Source organism: Paroedura picta, chromosome 7 (assembly GCF_049243985.1).
Source record: "Paroedura picta isolate Pp20150507F chromosome 7, Ppicta_v3.0, whole genome shotgun sequence".
In the NCBI taxonomy this organism is placed as follows: Eukaryota; Metazoa; Chordata; class Lepidosauria; order Squamata; family Gekkonidae; genus Paroedura; species Paroedura picta.
In genome coordinates, this window is record NC_135375.1 from 101,515,238 (window position 1) to 101,534,350 (window position 19,113).

The 19,113-nt window shown below is 48.8% G+C and overlaps 1 protein-coding gene across 1 annotated transcript in view; it reads left to right on the forward strand.

The window, feature by feature from the left end:
- The window catches only part of C1R (complement C1r), a 31,248-nt gene extending 13,230 nt beyond the window's left edge, over nucleotides 1-18,018 (forward strand). The window contains exons 5-11 of the mRNA XM_077345745.1: nucleotides 827-1,023; nucleotides 2,707-2,854; nucleotides 2,941-3,062; nucleotides 6,416-6,494; nucleotides 12,889-13,029; nucleotides 14,581-14,655; nucleotides 16,306-18,018. Of these exons, the coding sequence (XP_077201860.1) occupies nucleotides 827-1,023; nucleotides 2,707-2,854; nucleotides 2,941-3,062; nucleotides 6,416-6,494; nucleotides 12,889-13,029; nucleotides 14,581-14,655; nucleotides 16,306-17,123 (1,580 nt within the window). The 3' untranslated portion in view covers nucleotides 17,124-18,018. The remainder of the gene's footprint in view (nucleotides 1-826; nucleotides 1,024-2,706; nucleotides 2,855-2,940; nucleotides 3,063-6,415; nucleotides 6,495-12,888; nucleotides 13,030-14,580; nucleotides 14,656-16,305) is intronic.
- Nucleotides 18,019-19,113: the final 1,095 nt, after the last annotated feature.

The following is a 19,113-nucleotide window of genomic DNA, read 5'->3' on the forward strand; positions in this document are numbered from 1 at the left end:
CAGTACCATGCCAGTACCTTCTCCAGTCATTACCATTTACCCCCCAGTAGCAACCTGGGTACTCATTTTACCAACCTCGGAAGGATGAAAGGCTGAGTCAACCTTGAGCCAGCTGCTGGGATTGAACTCCCAGCCTCATGGGCAGAGCTTTCAGACTGCATGTCTGCTGCCCTACCAATCTGCGCGACAAGAGGCTCTTTGGATAAGCTTAACCTCACTTAAAAAGCTTCTTTCATGAACAATCACCTGAGCTCCAGACATTGGTGTGGTCCATAGATATCTGGAGAGCAATAGTTTGGCTACCCTTGCTGTGAACCAAGGGTCTTGACAGTGGAAGGTATCTCCATGGGATCCGTTCTAAGGGAACCATGGCTTCAATAATTCCTCATATGTATGTAACCCACCTTGAGCTTTGAAATAAAGCAGGCTATAAATGGAATTGTTGTTATTGTTGTTGTTGTTATTGTTGTTGTTGTTGTTGTTATGATTGTTATGATTATTATGATTAGCGATGATGATGAAGTGAAACCCTGGTTGAGAAAGCCTGGTATAAAAGATGACCCACAGGTAACCTAATACACATGGAGCTGCCTACTTTTGAATCTCAGCCCATCAATGATAGTATCATTTGCTCAGCCTGACAGCGACTCTCCAGCATCTTCTCTAGTGGTCTTTTCCACATTACCAGGTGATCATTTTAACCGGCGATGCCTGGTTTTGAACCTGGGATTTCCTGTATGCAAAGCAGAGGCTCTGTCACTGAGCCAAGCCCTTCCCCCACAGACTTGGCTTCCACTCAACCTTCTTGCGGCTTCTTGCCTTGCAGTGGACTGCAGCAACGAGGTGTTCACGGAGCTCAGTGGATACGTGTCAAGCCCTGGATACCCTCGACCCTACCCGCCAGACCTGCGGTGCAACTACAGCATCCGAGTGGAGAGGGGGCTGGCCATCTCGCTCAAATTCCTCACGCCCTTTGACATCGAGGATCATCAGCAAGTCCGCTGTCCTTATGACCAGCTCAAGGTATAGTGGCTCAATCACACCCCGGCCGGGAAGGCCCCTCTCGGCCACAAAATGGCTGCCAAAGGAAGAATAGGCAGCCACAAAATGGCAGCCAAAGGAGGAATATTCCCTGAAGCAGATTGTCAAGGAGAAAAGAATGAAGATGCAGTTGCCCACGGGATCTATTTGTTTGCAGGGTCTCATTCCCTGTGCTCAGAAGCGGATAATTTTTTTGAGTCTGATACCCTTTCTGCACCAGGCTGCCACCATGTGTTTGCAATGGGGCAGCCTGCCCTGCCACTTTCTGCATCCCCATGGGGGACTGTTTTCACCAGTAAACCACCCCAGATTTCTGCCTCTAGACGAGACAGCCGGGGCAGAGAGGGTCTGCCTCACTTTGCGGCAGCACGGGGCATATCTTTTCATTTTTAATACTCTGGGATTGTGTTACGATGCAGTCTCACCTCCAGGGGACAGAGATGAGTTCCCCTGGAGAAAATGGCTGCTTCAGAGGGTGGGCTCCATAGTATGATACAACACTGAGGTCCTCCCACTCCCAAATCCCACCCACTCCTGTCTCCACCCCCCAAAGTCTCCAGATATTTCTCAACCCAGAACTGGAAACCCTTCTTAGTGGGTGCCAGAAAATGTGTCAGTGGGTGCCATTGTGCCCACAGGCACCACATTTAGGGGTCCCCAAATTAAAGGGTGCGGTGTCTTTCCTAGGAATGGCTCGTGGGTCTTTTCTAGGGACATATTCTCATTTCCCCCAATCTGTGTTTTGGACATGATATGAAAGTTCTAGTCTGGGACAGCCCATTTACCGAGACCATGAAGTGAACATTTTAATCATCCAATTACACATGAGCGAAGCAGATGTGAATGGATTTGGGGAGAGAATTGGGAAGTCCCATTGGCCTCCAGAGAGGCTGATATGGGTCCTTGCACGTTTCCCCCAGTGGCAAGAGCAAAGGTCAAACAACTTACTTGGAGGAGTGAGAAACCAAAGCACAACACAAATTTGTGATTTTTATAACAAGACAAAAAGACGTATTGCGATGGGCAGCTAGCGCACATCCTGGTGTTTTGAAAACACCAGTATTGCTGACTCAGATGTGTTTATTGCTGAGCATGAAGATTTGAATTTCTCACTTCCTCTAGTATGTTCTTCTATCTTTGTTCTTCCCTGTGTCTGTGGGGATTTTCTCGACCATTTCCCGTCCCAGTGTGGCAAATGACAGCTCACTAGTGCTGTTTCCAGTCAGAGAAATGACACCCAAGAGAGATTCAGGCCCACCCATCACAGGCCCAATCCTAATCAGGTGCCACATGTGTGATATTTTGAAAACAAAATGCAGGGAGCTCCATTCCTGGAACACCAAGTCTCGCTTCTGAGCCCAAAAGAGGAAGATTTGCCTCCTGCTAGTCTCTTTAGGCATACCAGAGATATTAAGCTGGCAGGCGTAATACGAGATCTGGGCTGGATCAGACCAGTGGTCCATCTAATCCAGCACCCTGTCTTGCAGAGCGACCAACCAGTTCTCACAGAGGGGGCAAATAAGCAGGGCGTAGAGGCCGAGGTGTTCCCGTAATGTTGCTTCCTGGCACTGGAATGCACAGGTTTGCTGTTCCTGGGCAATGAGGCCTGCTGGTCTGACTTGTGAGGAGGAAAGATCTCAGCTGCACTATTTTGTCCCTCTCCAGATCCAGGCTGGGGGCGAGGAGATTGGCGAGTTCTGCGGCACGGTGACCCCAGACAGCATTGAAACCAACAGCTCTTCGGTGGACCTTTTCTTCCTCACAGACGAGTCGGGGTTCGGCCGTGGGTGGAAGATCCGGTACAGCACAGAAAGTAATGTTTCCCCACCCAGCACGCTCCGATAAGCAGTATCCGGCCATCTGCTGAGCCCTGCCTCATTCTTGCCTTGTCCTCAACAGGGATCCGTTGCCCGCAGCCCGTGCCCAATGACCAGTTCACCGTCATCAAAAACCCACAGCCCATCTATCGGTTCCAGGACTACTTCATTGTCCGCTGTCAGAAGGGTTATAACCTAATGGAGGTGAGGCCGTCATTCTGGCTCCTGCGTGCCTTTGCCTCTTTCTTGGAGGGCCAGCTTGGTGTCACGATGAAGAGTGGTGCCCTCTGGTCTGGAGAGCCGAGTTCGATTCCCCACTCCTCCTCCACAGGCTCACCACAGCACTGATAAAACTGTTCTGACTGAGCAGCAGTATCAGGGCTCTCTCAGCCTCACCTACCTCACAGGGCATCTGTTGTGGGGAGAGGTAGGGTGGACGATTGTAAGATGGTTTGAATACTACTTATTCAGGTAGTAAAAAGCAAGGATACAAAAGCACCCAGTTCTCTTTCTAAGGCTCCTACTGGGCACCAGCGCAGAGCCAGAAACCCTAATCATGTAAGATGGGGGATACCTGGCTTAAGAGAAGTACATGTGAAAGCGACTTAGGTGTTCTTGAGTATGAGCCAACAGTGTGATACAGCAGCTAAGAAGGTTAATGCAATATTAGGCTGTATTACTAGGACCACAGAATCTAGAGCAAGGGAACTTATAATACGACTCTATTCCACACTGGTTAGACCTCATTTGGAATATTGTTCCCAGTTCTGGGTGCTGCAGTCCAAGAAGGACATTGTCAAGTTGGAATGTGTTCAGAGAAGGACAACTGAGATGGTGGAGGGGTTGGAATTCACACCTTACTAAGGAGAGGCTGAGAGAGTTGGGTATGTGTAGCTTGGAGAAGAGGAGGGCAAGCGGTGATAGGATAGTTATGTAAAAGGTAGACATGTTGAAGATGGGGCCAGACTGTTTACTGCAACTTTACAGATGAGGACTGGGAACAATGAGTTCAAATTATAGGGAACAGAGGTTCCACTGAAATATTTGAAAGCATTTTCTGACAGTGAGAGTTGTTTGTAGATGAAATATGCTGCCTTGGAAGGGGATGGAGTCTCCTTGGTTGGAAGTTTTCAGGAGGAGATTGGATGAGCCAGTGTGGTGTAGTGGTTAAGAATGGCAGCTTTTAAGTTGGCGAGCTGGGTTTGATTCCCTGCTCCTCCAAATGCAGTCAGTTGGGTGACCTTGGGCTCGTCACAGCCCTGATAGTGCTGTTCTGACCGAGCAGTCCTGTCAGAACTCGCTCAGCCTCACTTCCCTCACAGGGTGTCTGTTGTGCGAAGAGGAAAGGGAAGGCGATTGGAAGCCACTTTGAGACTCCTTCAGGCAGTGAAAAGCGGGATATGAAAAACAACTCCTCTTCTTCATGAGCGCCTGTCAGGAGGGTGTGTGATTTTTAAGTCCCCAAGAAGGTCACGGTCTGGACTGGATGGCCCTTGGTGATAACTTCCAGCTCTGTGTGATCTCCTGGGCTTATGCCACTGCAGGCTTATGCCAAGACAGGCTTTTACATTGCCAGAGGCAACATGGGCCTAGGAGGGAGTGTCAGTTGTATACTCCAATCCTGAATGTTTGGGAGTGAGTATTAACATCTCAAACAGTCGCTTGGGTGGTTTGTCTGGAGAACCACCCCTGCATTTCATTTTTACCTGTCTCCTACCTCTGCATTTTGCTTTGACCTCTCTCTTCCCTACATACTTCCCTACAATTCTTTGTCTCTCTGACAGGTATGAGATCTAACACGTCAGGGCATGAGAGACATTTTAGAAGTCTAACAGAACCTCTGCCTCGAAGGCAAGGCAGAGTCGTGCCGTGCTGGAGGATCTGATTTGAGGCAGAAGGAGATCTGAGGCTTGCACAATATTTTGGGGTTGGCTAATGCAGAAGTAGCAGAAACCGAGAGCTCAGCATAAAACAAGGAAATGGCTAAATCTGCCCTGGGGCTTGTCTGGAATTTGATTTGCATGTCGGGACTTGGCTTGAGACAAATCGTTAGCAAACAACTGTGAGCCCCTCTGAGCATGCACAAAGTGACTTCCCCTCATGACTGAGTAACAGTCCTCCCCGCAAAAATGTTCATGTAGTTTATGGAAGGATTTGTAGCTTCCTTGCGGACTTGAGCACTACCAGCCCCCATTTGAACTTTTGAAGGAACCAAATCCTGGAACAGCCAGGCTCAGTGGTGGAGCATCTGCTTGGCATTGCAAAAGGTCACAGGTTCAATCCCCACTGTCTCTAGTTAAAAAGACGGGATGAACTTGGACCTCATCGTAGACATTACCAATCTTGATAGATCAAGGTTCAGATTTGGCTTTGTGGATTCAGCAACGGTGGTATCTCATTTTCTCTAGGAATAGGAAGACTCACCTGTCATTCCAACATTCTCACACCTGAGGTAGTCCTTTTGACTACCTTTCGGGACTTTTGACAGCCACAGCTTGCTTACTTCTTTAGACACGACAGAGGGTTCAGTGCTTGCATGATGTCAGAAAGCCATAGTTGTTTGGAATCTGCAGCTGTGAGACTGCATGTTTATGGGAAAAGCTTGCCTATTGCATTTGCTTACCCAAGAGATTGGGTAAACACACAAGTTTTTTCAAGCCAAATGGCTTGCTTTTGTTTGTTTGAGAACTTTTTGTGATGCAATCCCCTGTAAAACAACCTCTTGTTTTTAACTGACCGAGTTAATCCTTTTTTGAGGGGGTGAATATATGATTTCTCTTCTTTATTGTCTTCAGTGCAGGCTTCTTCCAAGTTCACTGGCTCTCTCTCTCAATATATATAAAGTAATATTAGTATATTATGAAGCATATTTGAGTTATTTTGTTGTTTCAGAGAGCCAGACTGGTGTAGTGATTAAGAGCAGCGGCCTCTAATCTGGTGAGCCGAGTTAGATTCCCTGCTCCTCCACATGCAGCCAGCTGGGTGTCCTTGGGCCAGTCACAGTCCTGTCAGAGCTGTTCTCACAGAGCAGTCCTGTCAGAGCTCTCTCAGCCCCACCTCCCTCACAGGGTGTCTGTTGTGGAGAGAGGAAGGGAAGGCAATTGTAAGCTGCTTTGAGACTCTTCTGGGTAGTGAAAAGCGGAGTATAAAACTTTTCTTCTAATTGCATGCAAAATATTGCTTTTACCATTTCTAAAATTTTAAGAAAAAATGTGTTAGATGAGGAAAGCAAAATAATGGAGAAGTCTTCTGGAATATGCAAGGAGTTGAAGTGAATCTGGTGATGCAAGAAGCAGTCCCTAATTTTAGGTTGGGGGGGTGCGAGCAAGAACAGAGCATAGTGTTGCCAACCTCCAGGTGGTGGCTGGAGTTTTCCTGGTGGCAGTGATCAATTCCCCTGGAGAAAATGGCCACTATGGAAGGTTGGACTCTACGGCATTGTACCCTCTTGAAGTCCCTCTCCCTCCCCAAACCTCCCCCTCCTCAGCTCCACAGTCCAAACCGCCAGGCACCCCCCAGCCTACATTCCTAATTTTCATCTCTTCTGTTCTGAGTAGGGAGACAAGCGGCTGCCATCTTTCACTGCTGTCTGTGAAGCTGACGGGACCTGGCACCGCCCCATGCCCAGGTGTCAAAGTGAGTGACAAAATGGTTGTTACAGGTGGCAGTGGGTTCCAAGTGGAGGCAGGCCTACCATGTCCCAGAGCAAGGTGGTGATCCTGAGTAGCAGATTCTGAGCGCCATTAAAGGGGTCCTGGCCTGCCCTGGGTGGCCCAGCACAGCCTAGACCAACTTTGTCACATGTTGGGAGCTAAGCAAGGTCAGCTCTGGTTAATACTTGGGTGGGAGACCCCCAAGGAAGCCTAGGGATGCCCCACAGAGGTAGGCAATGGCCAACCATCTCTGAATGGCTCTTGTCTTGAAAACCCTAAGAGGTCACTGAAAATTCGTTGCAACTTGGTGGCACCAATGGGTGGCTGGTGGCCAATGACTGACTGTCTTTCTCTAGCACTTGGCTGTGCAAGAGAGAGACTCCTGGCACCTTCTGGAGTTTCTGCACCCCCCCAGTGCCCAAATGCCTTGTGTTGGCCCAAGAAACAGATCTTGCATGTTCCAGCCATTTGCCAGGCTGATGTTGTTGACTGCCATGCCATGAAAAGCTTCCCTTGTCCATTTCCACACATGAAGTCTCTCTTAAAGAGACAGGGTGTGTTTTTTTCCCCCAGTGACCTCCTGCAATGGGCAGCCAGGAAGCCAGGTGGGCTGAGTGGTCCCACAGGAGCCCCATTGCTCAGCTTGCTGCAGAGTTGTTTTACCATTCTAAATTTCCCCAGTCTATGGCCCAGCACCTGCCAAGATTTTGGCCTTGGGGCATATAATATGGGATAACCCTCAGATTGCTTTAGGATGCAGCTACATGCAGTGCTCAGCTGTGTGATTGCACAAACATACTGTTGGCTTGTGGGTTTTTGCAGTGGCCACACTCAAGAGCAGGAATGGGAGTCAGAGGGAGGAGCTACCTTTTCCTTCCATCTACCCCAAACCAATCCTCAAAAAGGCCTTTCCCAAGCAGGGAGAAGATGCAGGGGCCTTTGTGACCAGGTTCTGGGGGATGTGTGCCCTTCTCAGAATACAAGCAGCAAGCAGGGAAAGGTGGGGTTGCCAGGCCTCCCACTATGGAATAAACAACATCGTTCCGTGGTCTGACCACCATACCCTGAAGGCTCGCCTACGGATGCCACCCCTCCCCTGTTTGGGTGACGGACGCATTTTAGTCCGCCCACGGAGACTTATGGAATCCGAAGGATTCCTGAATGCTCTGCGGGACCCGATGCCCTCCGGTGTCTCGTTGGAGGCCTTGGTAGAGGACTGGCAGTCCCGCCTGTTGGCCGCCATTGACGAGATAGCCCCTGAGCGCCCTCTCCGCCCTCGCCTCAAGCAGGCTCCGTGGTTTACCGCGGAGCTTCGGGAGAGGAAGAGGGAGGTGAGACGGCTAGAGCGAGTGTGGCGGAAGACCCGCGACGAAGCTACAAGAACATCTCATCGCACGCTTATGAGGGCGTATGAAATGGCGGTGAAAGCGGCAAAGTGTGACTACTTTGCTGCGGAAATCGCGTCCGCTAGCTCTCGCCCAGCCCAATTATTTAGGGTAGTTCGGACTCTTACTGCCCTCGAAGGAGGGCACCAAAATAGTAGACAATTGGAACTTGGCTGCGAGGCTTTTGCGAGCTATTTTGCGGATAAGATCTTGTCGCTCCGTCGTGACCTTACTGCCACAGTTGATACAGTTTGTGAACTAGAAGCTCCGTGGCCGTTACGGGGGATCAGGTTTGATGGCTTCAGGCGGCTCTCTTTATCCGAAGTGGACAAATTGCTAGGGTCAGTGAGGGCAACCACTTGCCCCCTTGATCCCTGTCCGTCGTGGTTGCTTAAGACCAGCGACCCACGGATAGGTGTTCCCCTGAGGGAGATTATAAACCTCTCCCTTACATCGGGAGAATTCCCTCAGTGGCTCAAGGAGGCAGTGGTTCGCCCTCTTCTGAAAAAACCATCGCTGAATCCGCGGGACCCCGCCAGCTACCGCCTGGTATCGCATCTTGCATTCCTGGGCAAGGTGGTTGAGAGGGCCGCCGCGGACCAGCTCCTAGCATTTTTGGAGGAAACTTCGGCCCTTGATCCATACCAGTCTGGCTTCCGTCCTGGCCATGGGGTGGAGACCGTGCTGGTCGCCCTGACAGATGATCTCCGGCGCCAGCTAGACCGGGGCGGGTCGGCCATTCTCGTGCTATTAGACCTGTCAGCCGCATTTGATGTGGTTGACCACGAGCTCTTGGTTCACCGCCTCGCTGATACTGGGATTGGAAGGGTGGCTCTTAAATGGCTATCTTCCTTTCTAGAGAACAGGTCACAGAGGGTCGCTGTGGGGGAGGAGTTATCCGACTCCTTTGCACTCCCATGTGGGGTGCCACAGGGAGCGGTGCTCTCCCCCACGTTATTTAACATCTATATGCGTCCCCTGGCTCAGCTGGTACGGAGCTATGGGCTTGGGTGTCATCAGTACGCTGATGATACCCAGCTCTATCTCTTGATGGATGGCCGGCCAGATCTCCCCCCAGAAAAATTCGCCAGTTGTTTGGAAGCAGTGGCTGGATGGATCAGGAGGAGCCGCCTGAGACTCAACCCCTCCAAGACGGAGGTCCTTTGGCTAGGCCGAAGGGAGCAGGAACAGGAAGCGCGTCTTCCCTGCCTGGACGGGGTACAATTGTCATCTGTGCCCCAAGCCAGGAATTTGGGAGTGATTCTGGATACCTCACTTTCCATGGAGGCCCAGGTCACTAAGGTAGCTCGGACGGCGTTTCTCCATCTACGCCAAGCTCGGCTACTAGCGCCCTACCTGCCCCCGGAACACCTGGCCACTGTGATCCATGCAACGGTTACTTCTAGATTAGACTTCTGTAACTCGCTCTACGCGGGCCTACCCTTGTCTCTAACCCGGAAGTTACAGCTGGTACAGAATGCAGCTGCACGGGTCCTCACTAAATCATCTTGGAGGTCCCATGTTCAGCCTCTGCTGAATCAGCTGCACTGGTTGCCAGTTTGTTTCCGGATTAGGTTCAAGGTTTTGGTATTAACCTTCAAGACTATACGCGGCTTGGGTCCTGCATACTTGAGGGACTGCCTATCTCCTTATGCCCCCCGCAGGGTACTTCGCTCTGCGGGTAAGAATCTGCTGATGATCCCAGGACCCCGGGAGGCACGCCTGGCCTCGACAAGGGCCAGGGCCTTTTCGGTCCTGGCCCCTACCTGGTGGAACGAGCTCCCTGAAGAGCTGCGGGCCCTGTCGGAGCTCTCTGAGTTCCGCAGAGCCTGCAAAACGGAGCTCTTCCGCCAGGCGTTTGTCTAAGGCCGGGTGATGGCCCGGGGCTAAGATTGGACCCCTCTCCCCGGAGAGGGGAGGCCAGTACTAGACTGACCTGGTTCCCCAGATTGTTCCACCCTATGCCCAATTATCCATCCGTTCCCTTCTGCTCATCCAGTGGGCCTGTACGGGAATAGTTTTTTAATCGCCATCATTGTGACTCAGTCATTATTTTAATGGGGTTTTAATGGGGAATTTTAATGGTTAATATATTGTATTTGTGAACCGCCGCGAGCCGGTTTCCGAGAGCGGCGGTCATACAAATCAAATAAATAAATAAATAAATAAATAAATAAACGCACCATGTTGTTGTTGTTAGGTGCGAAGTCGTGTCCGACCCATCGTGACCCCATGGACCCTTCAGGCCTTCCTGTCCTCTGCCATTCCCTGGAGTCCATTTAAGTTTGCACCTACTGCTTCAGTGAAACGTACCATGAAAGGGCTTATAAAGAATGTTGTATACACTTCAGTGAAATAGTACCTAAATGTATAGAAGATGCTTTTATTTGTATTTATTCTTCTGTTTATATGCCACTCTTCCCTTGGGGACTCAGGGCAGCTCATGACATAATAATCTAACATTATGTAATAAGACATGAAATCCTGATTTAGTTAAATAAATACAATGACAGATTCAAATTCAAGCATTTCAGAAGGGCCACATCCTTCTATTGAGAGACAGGAATACCTAAAGTGCATCTTTAGGATTCAGTAGGTGGGCGTTACTGGTGCCTCAGGTCAGGCCAGACAACTGGTGGTATTTCTACGCCTCAGCCATAGGCCTGGCAAAACAGCTGTGTCTTGCAGGCCCCGTGGAGCTGTCTGTGGTCCTGTAAGGCCCTGATCTCATCCAGCAGAGCGTTCTAGCAGACCGCAGCCAGGGCTGAAAAACCCATGGCCCTGGTTGAGACCGGTTTAACTTCTTTGGGGCTGGGGACCCTGAGAAGACTTGGCTCACTAGATCTTGATCATTTTGCAAGGATGCAATTAAATTAAATTACATAAAATTAAACTTTATTGTCCATGGGGTCGCGATGGGTCTCAGAGACGACTTCGCACCTAACAACACCAACAAAACTTTATTGTTATAACTCACCCTTGCCTATGCAGCCCAGGGTGGAGAACAAGCAGCTTTAAACAATCAAAACAGTCATGTCATATAATAATTAAGGTTTTAAAACTCTAAAAACCATTAAGAGCCAGTTTGGTGTAGTGGTTAGGAGTGCGGACTTCTAATCTGGCATGCCAGGTTCGATTCTGCACTCCCCCACATGCAGCCAGCTGGGTGACCGTGGCCTTGCCACAGCACTGATAAAGCTGTTCTGACCGAGCAGTAAAATCAGGGCTCTCTCAGCCTCACCCACTTCACAGGGTGTCTGTTTTGGGGAAAGGGAAGGGAAGGCGACTGTAAACCGCTTTGAGACTCCTTCAGGTAGAGAAAAGCGGCATATAAGAACCAACTCTTCTTCTTTTTCTAATTTACAGTTAAAACCTATGTCCTGATTGTGTTTTGTGTTGAGGCGATTTCCCCTTTTTAATGGGTGGCTTCCAGATTGAACGTTCAGGTCAATGGGTCAGTGGGGAGGTCAGCAATCTTAGTCCCTGGCCTGGTGGGACAGCCCTCTGGAACTGCAGCTATTCCTGGAGGAGGCAGCCTCACAGACAAAGACCATTTAAATAGATTCCACCTGAGCTGGTAACATATAACAGCTGAGAATTCAAGTGAGGTGAGATATATGTAGTCTTGTGGAGTTATGTAAAATGCTGATGTGCAGAGGTCCATAACATTGTATACCTTTCTTGTGTACACTATAAATTCAGGTACTTTTTCAGGGAGGGGGGAGGTATAACATTTTCTATAAGCTCTTTCACAATGTGTTTATTTCTTAGATGTTAGCTACATTGTGATCCACCTCTTTTTTTTAACAGTATAGCTGGAAGCCTTCCATTGATCATCTCTTCTGCAAACTGTAGTGAAAAAATATATAAGATAAAAACGCTTCTGGCCTCTGTGCTGGTATGTCACTCAGAAGTGATAATGGATAGCTCTAGGAACTGCCAGAAACTCTATGGTAAAACTCTCTGGCAATTCCTAGAGTCACCCATTGTCACTTCCAGGTTGCACCCACATGGAACATTGTGACATCAGTGAGTTCAGACTCAAGTGGGACATCCTCAATCTTCCTGCCGTTGTCAGGGACTTTCAAGACACCTCTCTGGTTTTTCCTATTCTCCATTGCAGTTTCTGAGTCTGCTTTTAATTTGAATAATCCTGTCAGGGATAGAGCCATCTAATTCATCTAATTAAGTACTGCATGTTTTAAGCATTGTACGTTTTGCGCCTTGGTCATTACCAGACTTGTATTTCTGGGCCAGGGATGGTGGTTCTCTCATTCCCCCCACAGTCATTAACCTCAGCACATTTGTGGCAGAGTTGGAGCTGATGACTTCTGAAACATCATAAAACTGCCCCCTCTGGTTCATCAGCCAGAAAGAGGAAGGAGCCTATCACAGTTTTATCAATCGGTCAAGCTTCTGTCAAACTCTCAATAAGCGGACTCATATGTTGAAGGAAATCGCTTTATTGAAAAGAAATAACAGTGAACAAGGTAGTTCCTTGCTAAAACTGAAGAACCAGACTAGCAAACAGACTATGTACTTTCTCTAAATCCCTATGGTTCTATGATTCCCCTCCCCCCAATTTGAAATTAGGCACGCTGGATGAAAGGCCAGGCCTGAACAGCATTTCCCACACAAAAGTGAGCAGCAGCTTAGACACTACAAAGGCATTCCTAAGAGATGCATCAGCCTAGGAAGGCCAAAACAATAAAACACTCCCAGGAGATATGTGTGAGAGAGACCATGGTCCTCTAAAGCCGTAAAAAAAAATACAATTAAACCAGGGCATAAACAGATCAAAGAATCACCCCACGGCAAAAACATGAAAACAGGTAAACAATGAATATGTGAACAAAGTCTTGACACCCAGCAGGGCTTTTAGTAGGGAAGCTCACAGAGTGACGCCATTGAGCTCTTGGAAACCTTCCCAAAGTTTTTGGGAAAGATTTCTTTCCTTTCTCGACCATTCCCATAACTTGTTTTCTCTTGCAGTTGTGGACTGTGGTGAACCTAAACATCTGACCAACGGGATCATCGAGTACCAGTCCAGTCCCATGAATAATGCCTACCAGTCAGTCATCTCGTACCGCTGCAATGAGCCCTACTATCACATGATCACCATGAATGGGACAAGTGAGTCCTGGGTCGACAAGAACAATCCTTCTTTGGCCCCATTCTTACTTAGTCCTGCCCCAAAGTCCTGCATTGAATTCTCCTTACATGTCTAGAAAGTTCTCTCAGCAGGCAGCAGGGCAGGTATTGGGTTCTTCCTCATCACCTTGGTCCTTTCTAGAAGATCCTGCAAGAGTATCAAGGAAGGTCTAATCGCTACCATGTAGACCAGGGGTAGTCAACCTGTGGTCCTCCAGAGGTTCATGGACTGCAATTCCCATGAGCCCCTGCCAGCAAACACTGACAGGGGCTCATGGGAATTGTAGTCCATGAACCTCTGGAGGACCACAGGTTGACTACCCCTGATGTAGACTACAGCCTCTGAATGGCTCTTGCCTTGGAAGCCCTATGGGGTCGTCGTCAGTTGGTGGCGAATTGGCGGTATTTTTCTCCACTTACTCTCGGGGCTCTTTCACACATATGAAATTAATGCAGTTTCAACCCACTTCGGCAACAGTTTGCAAGTGGATTTTGCCATTTCGCACCGTAAAATCCAATTGCAAAGTGCATTGAAAGTGAGTTATCTAGTGTGTGTGCTGAGTTTATTTCTATGCTGACTTTTTCATTCACAAACAGCCCAAGTTAAGTCAATGTGGTGCAGTGGTTAGCATCAGAATAGGATCTACGAACACCAGGGCTCAAATCCACGCTCTGCCATGAAGCTCACAGGGTGACTTTGGACCAGTCACTTTCTCTTCCAGCCCAACCTACCTCATAGGGATGTTATGAAGGTATTTTTCCCTGAATTCTTGAGAGGAAGGTTGAACACAACTCATGGGGTAGGATTTTGGACTGCAACCAAGAAAGGCCCACGTGTGGCTCCCACCAGGCACCTCCCTGTCCTCTTGGGTTTCCACAGATCACCTCAGTGAGCAGGCAGATGCATACAGGAAGAGACGAGCCCCTAGGTAACCCGGATCCAGTCTGTTTAGGCCTGCGCTGAGATATTTGTGTAATTAATCCCAGTGAGTAAAAATACCCCAGGGATGTGCTTGCAATTCCCCTAACCCTTATATAGCAAATGTAGATGTGCACCTCTTCACTCAGGCCTTTGATATCTAATTTCCTCTGTGTGCTGTCCTGCCAGGGTGTGGGGGAGGGAGGGGGAATATGTTGTAAATGTTTTAAAATATATTTTAGATCATTTTATTTTGTCATCTTGTGAGCTGCCCTGGGACCTTTGGATGAAGGTTCAGGATAAATTCCTGAATGAATGAATGAATGAATGAATGAATGAATGAATGAATGAATGAATGAATGAATGAATGAATGAATGAATGAATGAATCAACAGACTTTACTGCAGGGCCAAGTGCAGAGGATTCCCTTCAGCCCCCTCATGCTTGCATTATAAGGAGACATTTTAGGAACTTCAGTTTTGATATTTGAACTTTGAACTGAGGCCTAGAAAGTGAATGCCCAATGCAGATGTGTGCACTTATAGGATTATCCAGCCAAGTTCAAGCTTCTGAACCTTCCTCTTTCTCACCATTGTTTTTGTGTCTTCCTTCAGATGACTATGCTTGCTCTGCTGAGGGCTCCTGGATGAACAACAATAACCACGAGGGCATCCCGGTGTGTCTGCCAGGTGAGCAGGGCTTGAGAGGAAGGTTGAACAGGTTTTTCTATCCTGCCCTTCCCATGCTGGCCTCCAATGTAGCAGTAACCTCGGTAGTAAAACAGGCAATCATGTCAGAGAAAAGGAACAAGCAACAAGAGGCAGGAGGTGGAGGAGAGATGTGAGATTGCTGCAGCCTTCAAATGGAAGTCCACCTTCCAAATTAGGGTTGCCAACTCTGGGTTGGGAGATACCTGGAGACTTTGGGGGTGAAGTCAGGAGTGAGCAGGATTTTTGGCAGAGAGGGACCTCAATGGACTAGAATGTTTTGGAGACCTCCCTCCAAGCTTCCGGAGAGCCTCTTGTGGCGCAGAGTGGTAAGGCAGCAGTCTGAAAGCTTTGCCCATGAGGCTGGGAGTTCAATCCCAGCAGCCGGCTCAAGGTTGACTCAGCCTTCCATCCTTCCAAGGTCGGTAAAATGAGTACCCAGCTTGCTGGGGGGTAAACGGTAATGACTGGGGAAGGCACTGGCAAAACACCCCGTATTGAGTCTGCCATGAAAACGCTAGAGGGCGTCACCCCAAGGGTCAGACATGACCCGGTGCTTGCACTGGGGATACCTTTACCTCCAAACTTCCACTTTCTCTTGGGGAACTGAGCTCTGTCACCTGTAAAGAAACTGTAAAACTGGGGGAACCCCAGGTCCCACCTGGAGGCTGGCATCCCTAACCAGCGGGATGGGGTGGCCAGCATCTGACCTGCAGTGAACAATGCTAAATTACGGAGGATGTCAGAGAACTAAGAAAAAATTAATTGCCTGGGATGGGCCTGATACAGTCTAGTCAGGCCAAAATACATGTTATGTGTGACACAAGCCAGATCATCGACGCCTGACCTGACTCTCAGTCACACATTCACTTGGGAACTGCCTTTTGACCACCTCTCTATTGCTCTACACAGCTGGAAGGGGAAGGAGAGGCTTCAGGCTTCCCTCGCCTGCCGTTTTGGCCTAAGGAAACAGCTGCAGTGGAGCCTGTTTACCTCTTCAGGGTCTGTGTGTCCCCAATGTGGCATGTGGAGCCCGAGGAAAAGGCAAACCCTGAAGTTGTTTCTTCTGGGGGAAACAGGGCAGGAGGGAAGGATGAAGCCCCTACTTCCCCCTGGCAGCACCTGAAGCAATAGGGAAGCCCTTAAGGGTCAGTCTCTGCGTGAAAATGTAACTGAGGGTCAGGTTGGGCTTTCCCCAACTGACTCGTACCACATCTAATGTATATTTTGGCTCTCGGATGTGTTCTATTCAGCCCTTTTCAACTTTGGGGCTGGGGAGGAGCCCCTGAAATATTTTGTCTGGCTTCAAGGTACCCCAGAAGTGGTGTCATGCCCCTTCAGAGGAGGTGGAAGTCAGATGCAGGAGCCAAACAATTGATCCATGATTTACCATTTCCATTATGGAGAAGTAGACTAAGCCCATAGAGCAATCGGGGAAGGGAACTCTGGGGATGTCTAATGTTGTCACCGGCCATCCACATTTCTGGGAAAGGCCACGGAACCCCAGGGTTCCTTGGTTGGGAATCTGAACAATCATGGAAAGAGGAAGAGAAAAAAATGATTGCCTGGGAAGTAGGAACAGCAAACTTTTCAAGTACCTTCTCCCTTTCTGAGTACGATTCCTTCTTGCAGTGTGCGGGCAGCCAGATAATCCCGTCGAGCAAGTCCAGCGTATTGTCGGCGGCACCACAGCCAAGGTGGGCAACTTCCCCTGGCAGGCCAAGACGGTCATCTCCGGACTTGGGCGTGCCGGCGGGGCATTGCTGGGTGACCGCTGGATCCTGACAGCCGCCCACACCTTGTACCCCAAGGGGCGAACCGAATTTGGAGACCGGAAGAGCCTCGAGGAGATGGCTGAGAAAGTCGAGGTCTTCCTGGGTTCCATCAACGTGGCCGACCTCCACAAACTGGGCAACAAGCCCATTCTCCGGCTCTTCGTGCACCCAGACTACAACCCCGATAACGAGCAGAACTTTGACGGAGACATCGCGCTCATTGAGCTGCGGGACCCCGTGACCCTCAGCCGCGATGTCCTGCCCATCTGCCTCCCGGATCCGCGGAATACTTCTTTCTACGGGCGAGGGCGGGTGGGGTACGCCAGTGGCTTCGGCGTGGAGAAGCACCACCTCTCTGACAGACTGAAGTATGCGATGATCCCAGTCGGCAACCAGGCATCCTGCCAGGAGTGGCTAAGAGGGAGGAAGATCCAGGGGAAGGACCCTGTTTTCACGGCCAATATGTTTTGCGCAGGGTCTCCTAGGGAAGGGTCAGACACCTGCCAAGGTGACAGCGGAGGGGCCTACACCGTGCTTGACCCGGAGACTGGGCGCTGGGTGGCCACCGGCATCGTCTCTTGGGGCCTTGATTGTGGCAAAGGGTATGGCTTTTACACCAAAGTTGTCAACTATCTGGACTGGATCAAGGGCATTGTGGAGCAGAATTGGGTCTGAAGAGCTGTGGGGCAGAGGCCCGATGGTCTCCCACCCTTTGAACGAGGGCTGGCAGAGTCATTCCAGATAAAGAAATAACAAGTTTAAATAAAGTTGCATATTACCAACACTTCAGTGTAGATGCCTTTTGGGCATGTTGAACTGCATGTCATTTCATTTCATTTGGGACAATGGGACTGTAATGTTATGTAATTAAGCATCTAACTCTCTGGTCTTAGGATAGGAGACTGAGCTCAGCATGGTTTGTCACTGGTGGGGATGCTTCCATGCTTGGGTGGAGACGGATGGGGCTACCAACAGGTCGCTTTTAGTGACTTCTTATCACAACTCGGAAAGCATCTGCCATTGATCACTAACCTTAATAGTTTTATTCCCCTTATGTGTTTGTGAACAGCATCTGAACCCAAAGGGCTGTTATCTCTGCTATTCTCAAAAGATATTATGCTGCACATTGGTGGGATATCTTCATGCTGCTGTTTACTCATTTCCTGCTAATTTACTCTGTCTTTATATCTGCGCTCTGATGATCCCCGTTTCATTGTCCGAGGGAGTGTGAATGCTCACGAAAGCTCACACCTAGAATAAAACCATGTTGGTGTTAAAGATGCCACTAGTGTAAAAATGTGTCCTGCTACTTCAGATTAACATGGCTATGCACCTGAATGTATCTGAACATAAAATTATTTGTGATATACTAATATACTGTCATTAGATCTCTAAATTCCATTCGTGTTTTCATTGTTTTTCCAGTTTGTGATGTTGGTGGAATGAACAGCAATGCAAGTGGTAGAATAGTAATGCAAATAGGAAGTAGTAGCATTTTTAAAAAAATAAAGTTTCTAATCCTTCTGATTTCTCAGAAAACAAGCTGAAAATAAAACTGAACAGGAGAATAGCTAAAGAGTCCCCTCATTGTGCATTAATTTCCTCCTGGCTGTTTGTTTATCCTCTATCCATTCAACTTCATGCTTTCCTTTTCTCTCTTTGCCCTCAATAGCCCTCTCCGAAAATCCAAATCAGAAGGAAAATCCTTATTTTATAGTTAAGAGGTTGAAGATTTGTGCTGATCTCCACCACCTGCCTCACAGTCCACTGGAGGCTATCAAAGCTCAGGTTCCCAACTCCTAGTTGGGAAATTCCTGGAAATCTGGGAGTGGAACCTGAGGAGCATGAGGTCTGAGGAAAGGAGAATGAATCAGCAGGGTATGATATTATCATCTCTACCCTCCAAAGAAGGAGGACTGATCTTTATCATCTCCAAATGCAACTCCAGGTGATCTCCAAACATGGAACAAGGAGGGGGAGATATTGTGTAGTTCAGAAAACAAAAAAACTAATTGGAATTAGCTAGGAACAGAAAGGTTGGATGTCTGTGCAATTTAGACAACAGATTGCAAAATTATAAAAAGATTTATTGTGCGCAACTTTTAAAAAATTATTTAAGGTTAAAAACATACACAAAGCCCATAAGCCATTATTGAAAAATCATCGTATGCACTGTACAATCTTAGGTCTTAGACCTGATGCATTTTGGCCCTCAATGGGTCTTCCTCAGAGGTCTAATTCTGGCACATATCTGTTCCACTTAATATTTCTGATAAGGCCTTGGAGGAAGAGCGTGTCTCATGGCTTAAGTGCCACTCAGTGCTTAACACCCACTCAGGGAGGCTGTCCTGCCCCAAAGTGCCTCCTCCTTCAATTGGCTTGCCTGTCTATCCAGCAGCGAGCCAATCGCTGTCCATCCCCCACCCCTGGCCACCGCCTCCTCCTCCCTCTTCCCTCTGAGGCTTGGAGGCTGCAGATCCCTGCTGTGTGAGAGCTGCCCCTGCCGGTGAGTTCTATTACAGCTACCTGCAGCCTTCCCAGGTCCTGGGGGGAGGAGAGTTCTTCCACTCCACCCCCCTAATCTAGCACCCGTTGTGTTCCTGAATGCAACACGCTTGGCCCCTAGTACATTGGTGAAATACATAATGCACATATCAGTCAATAA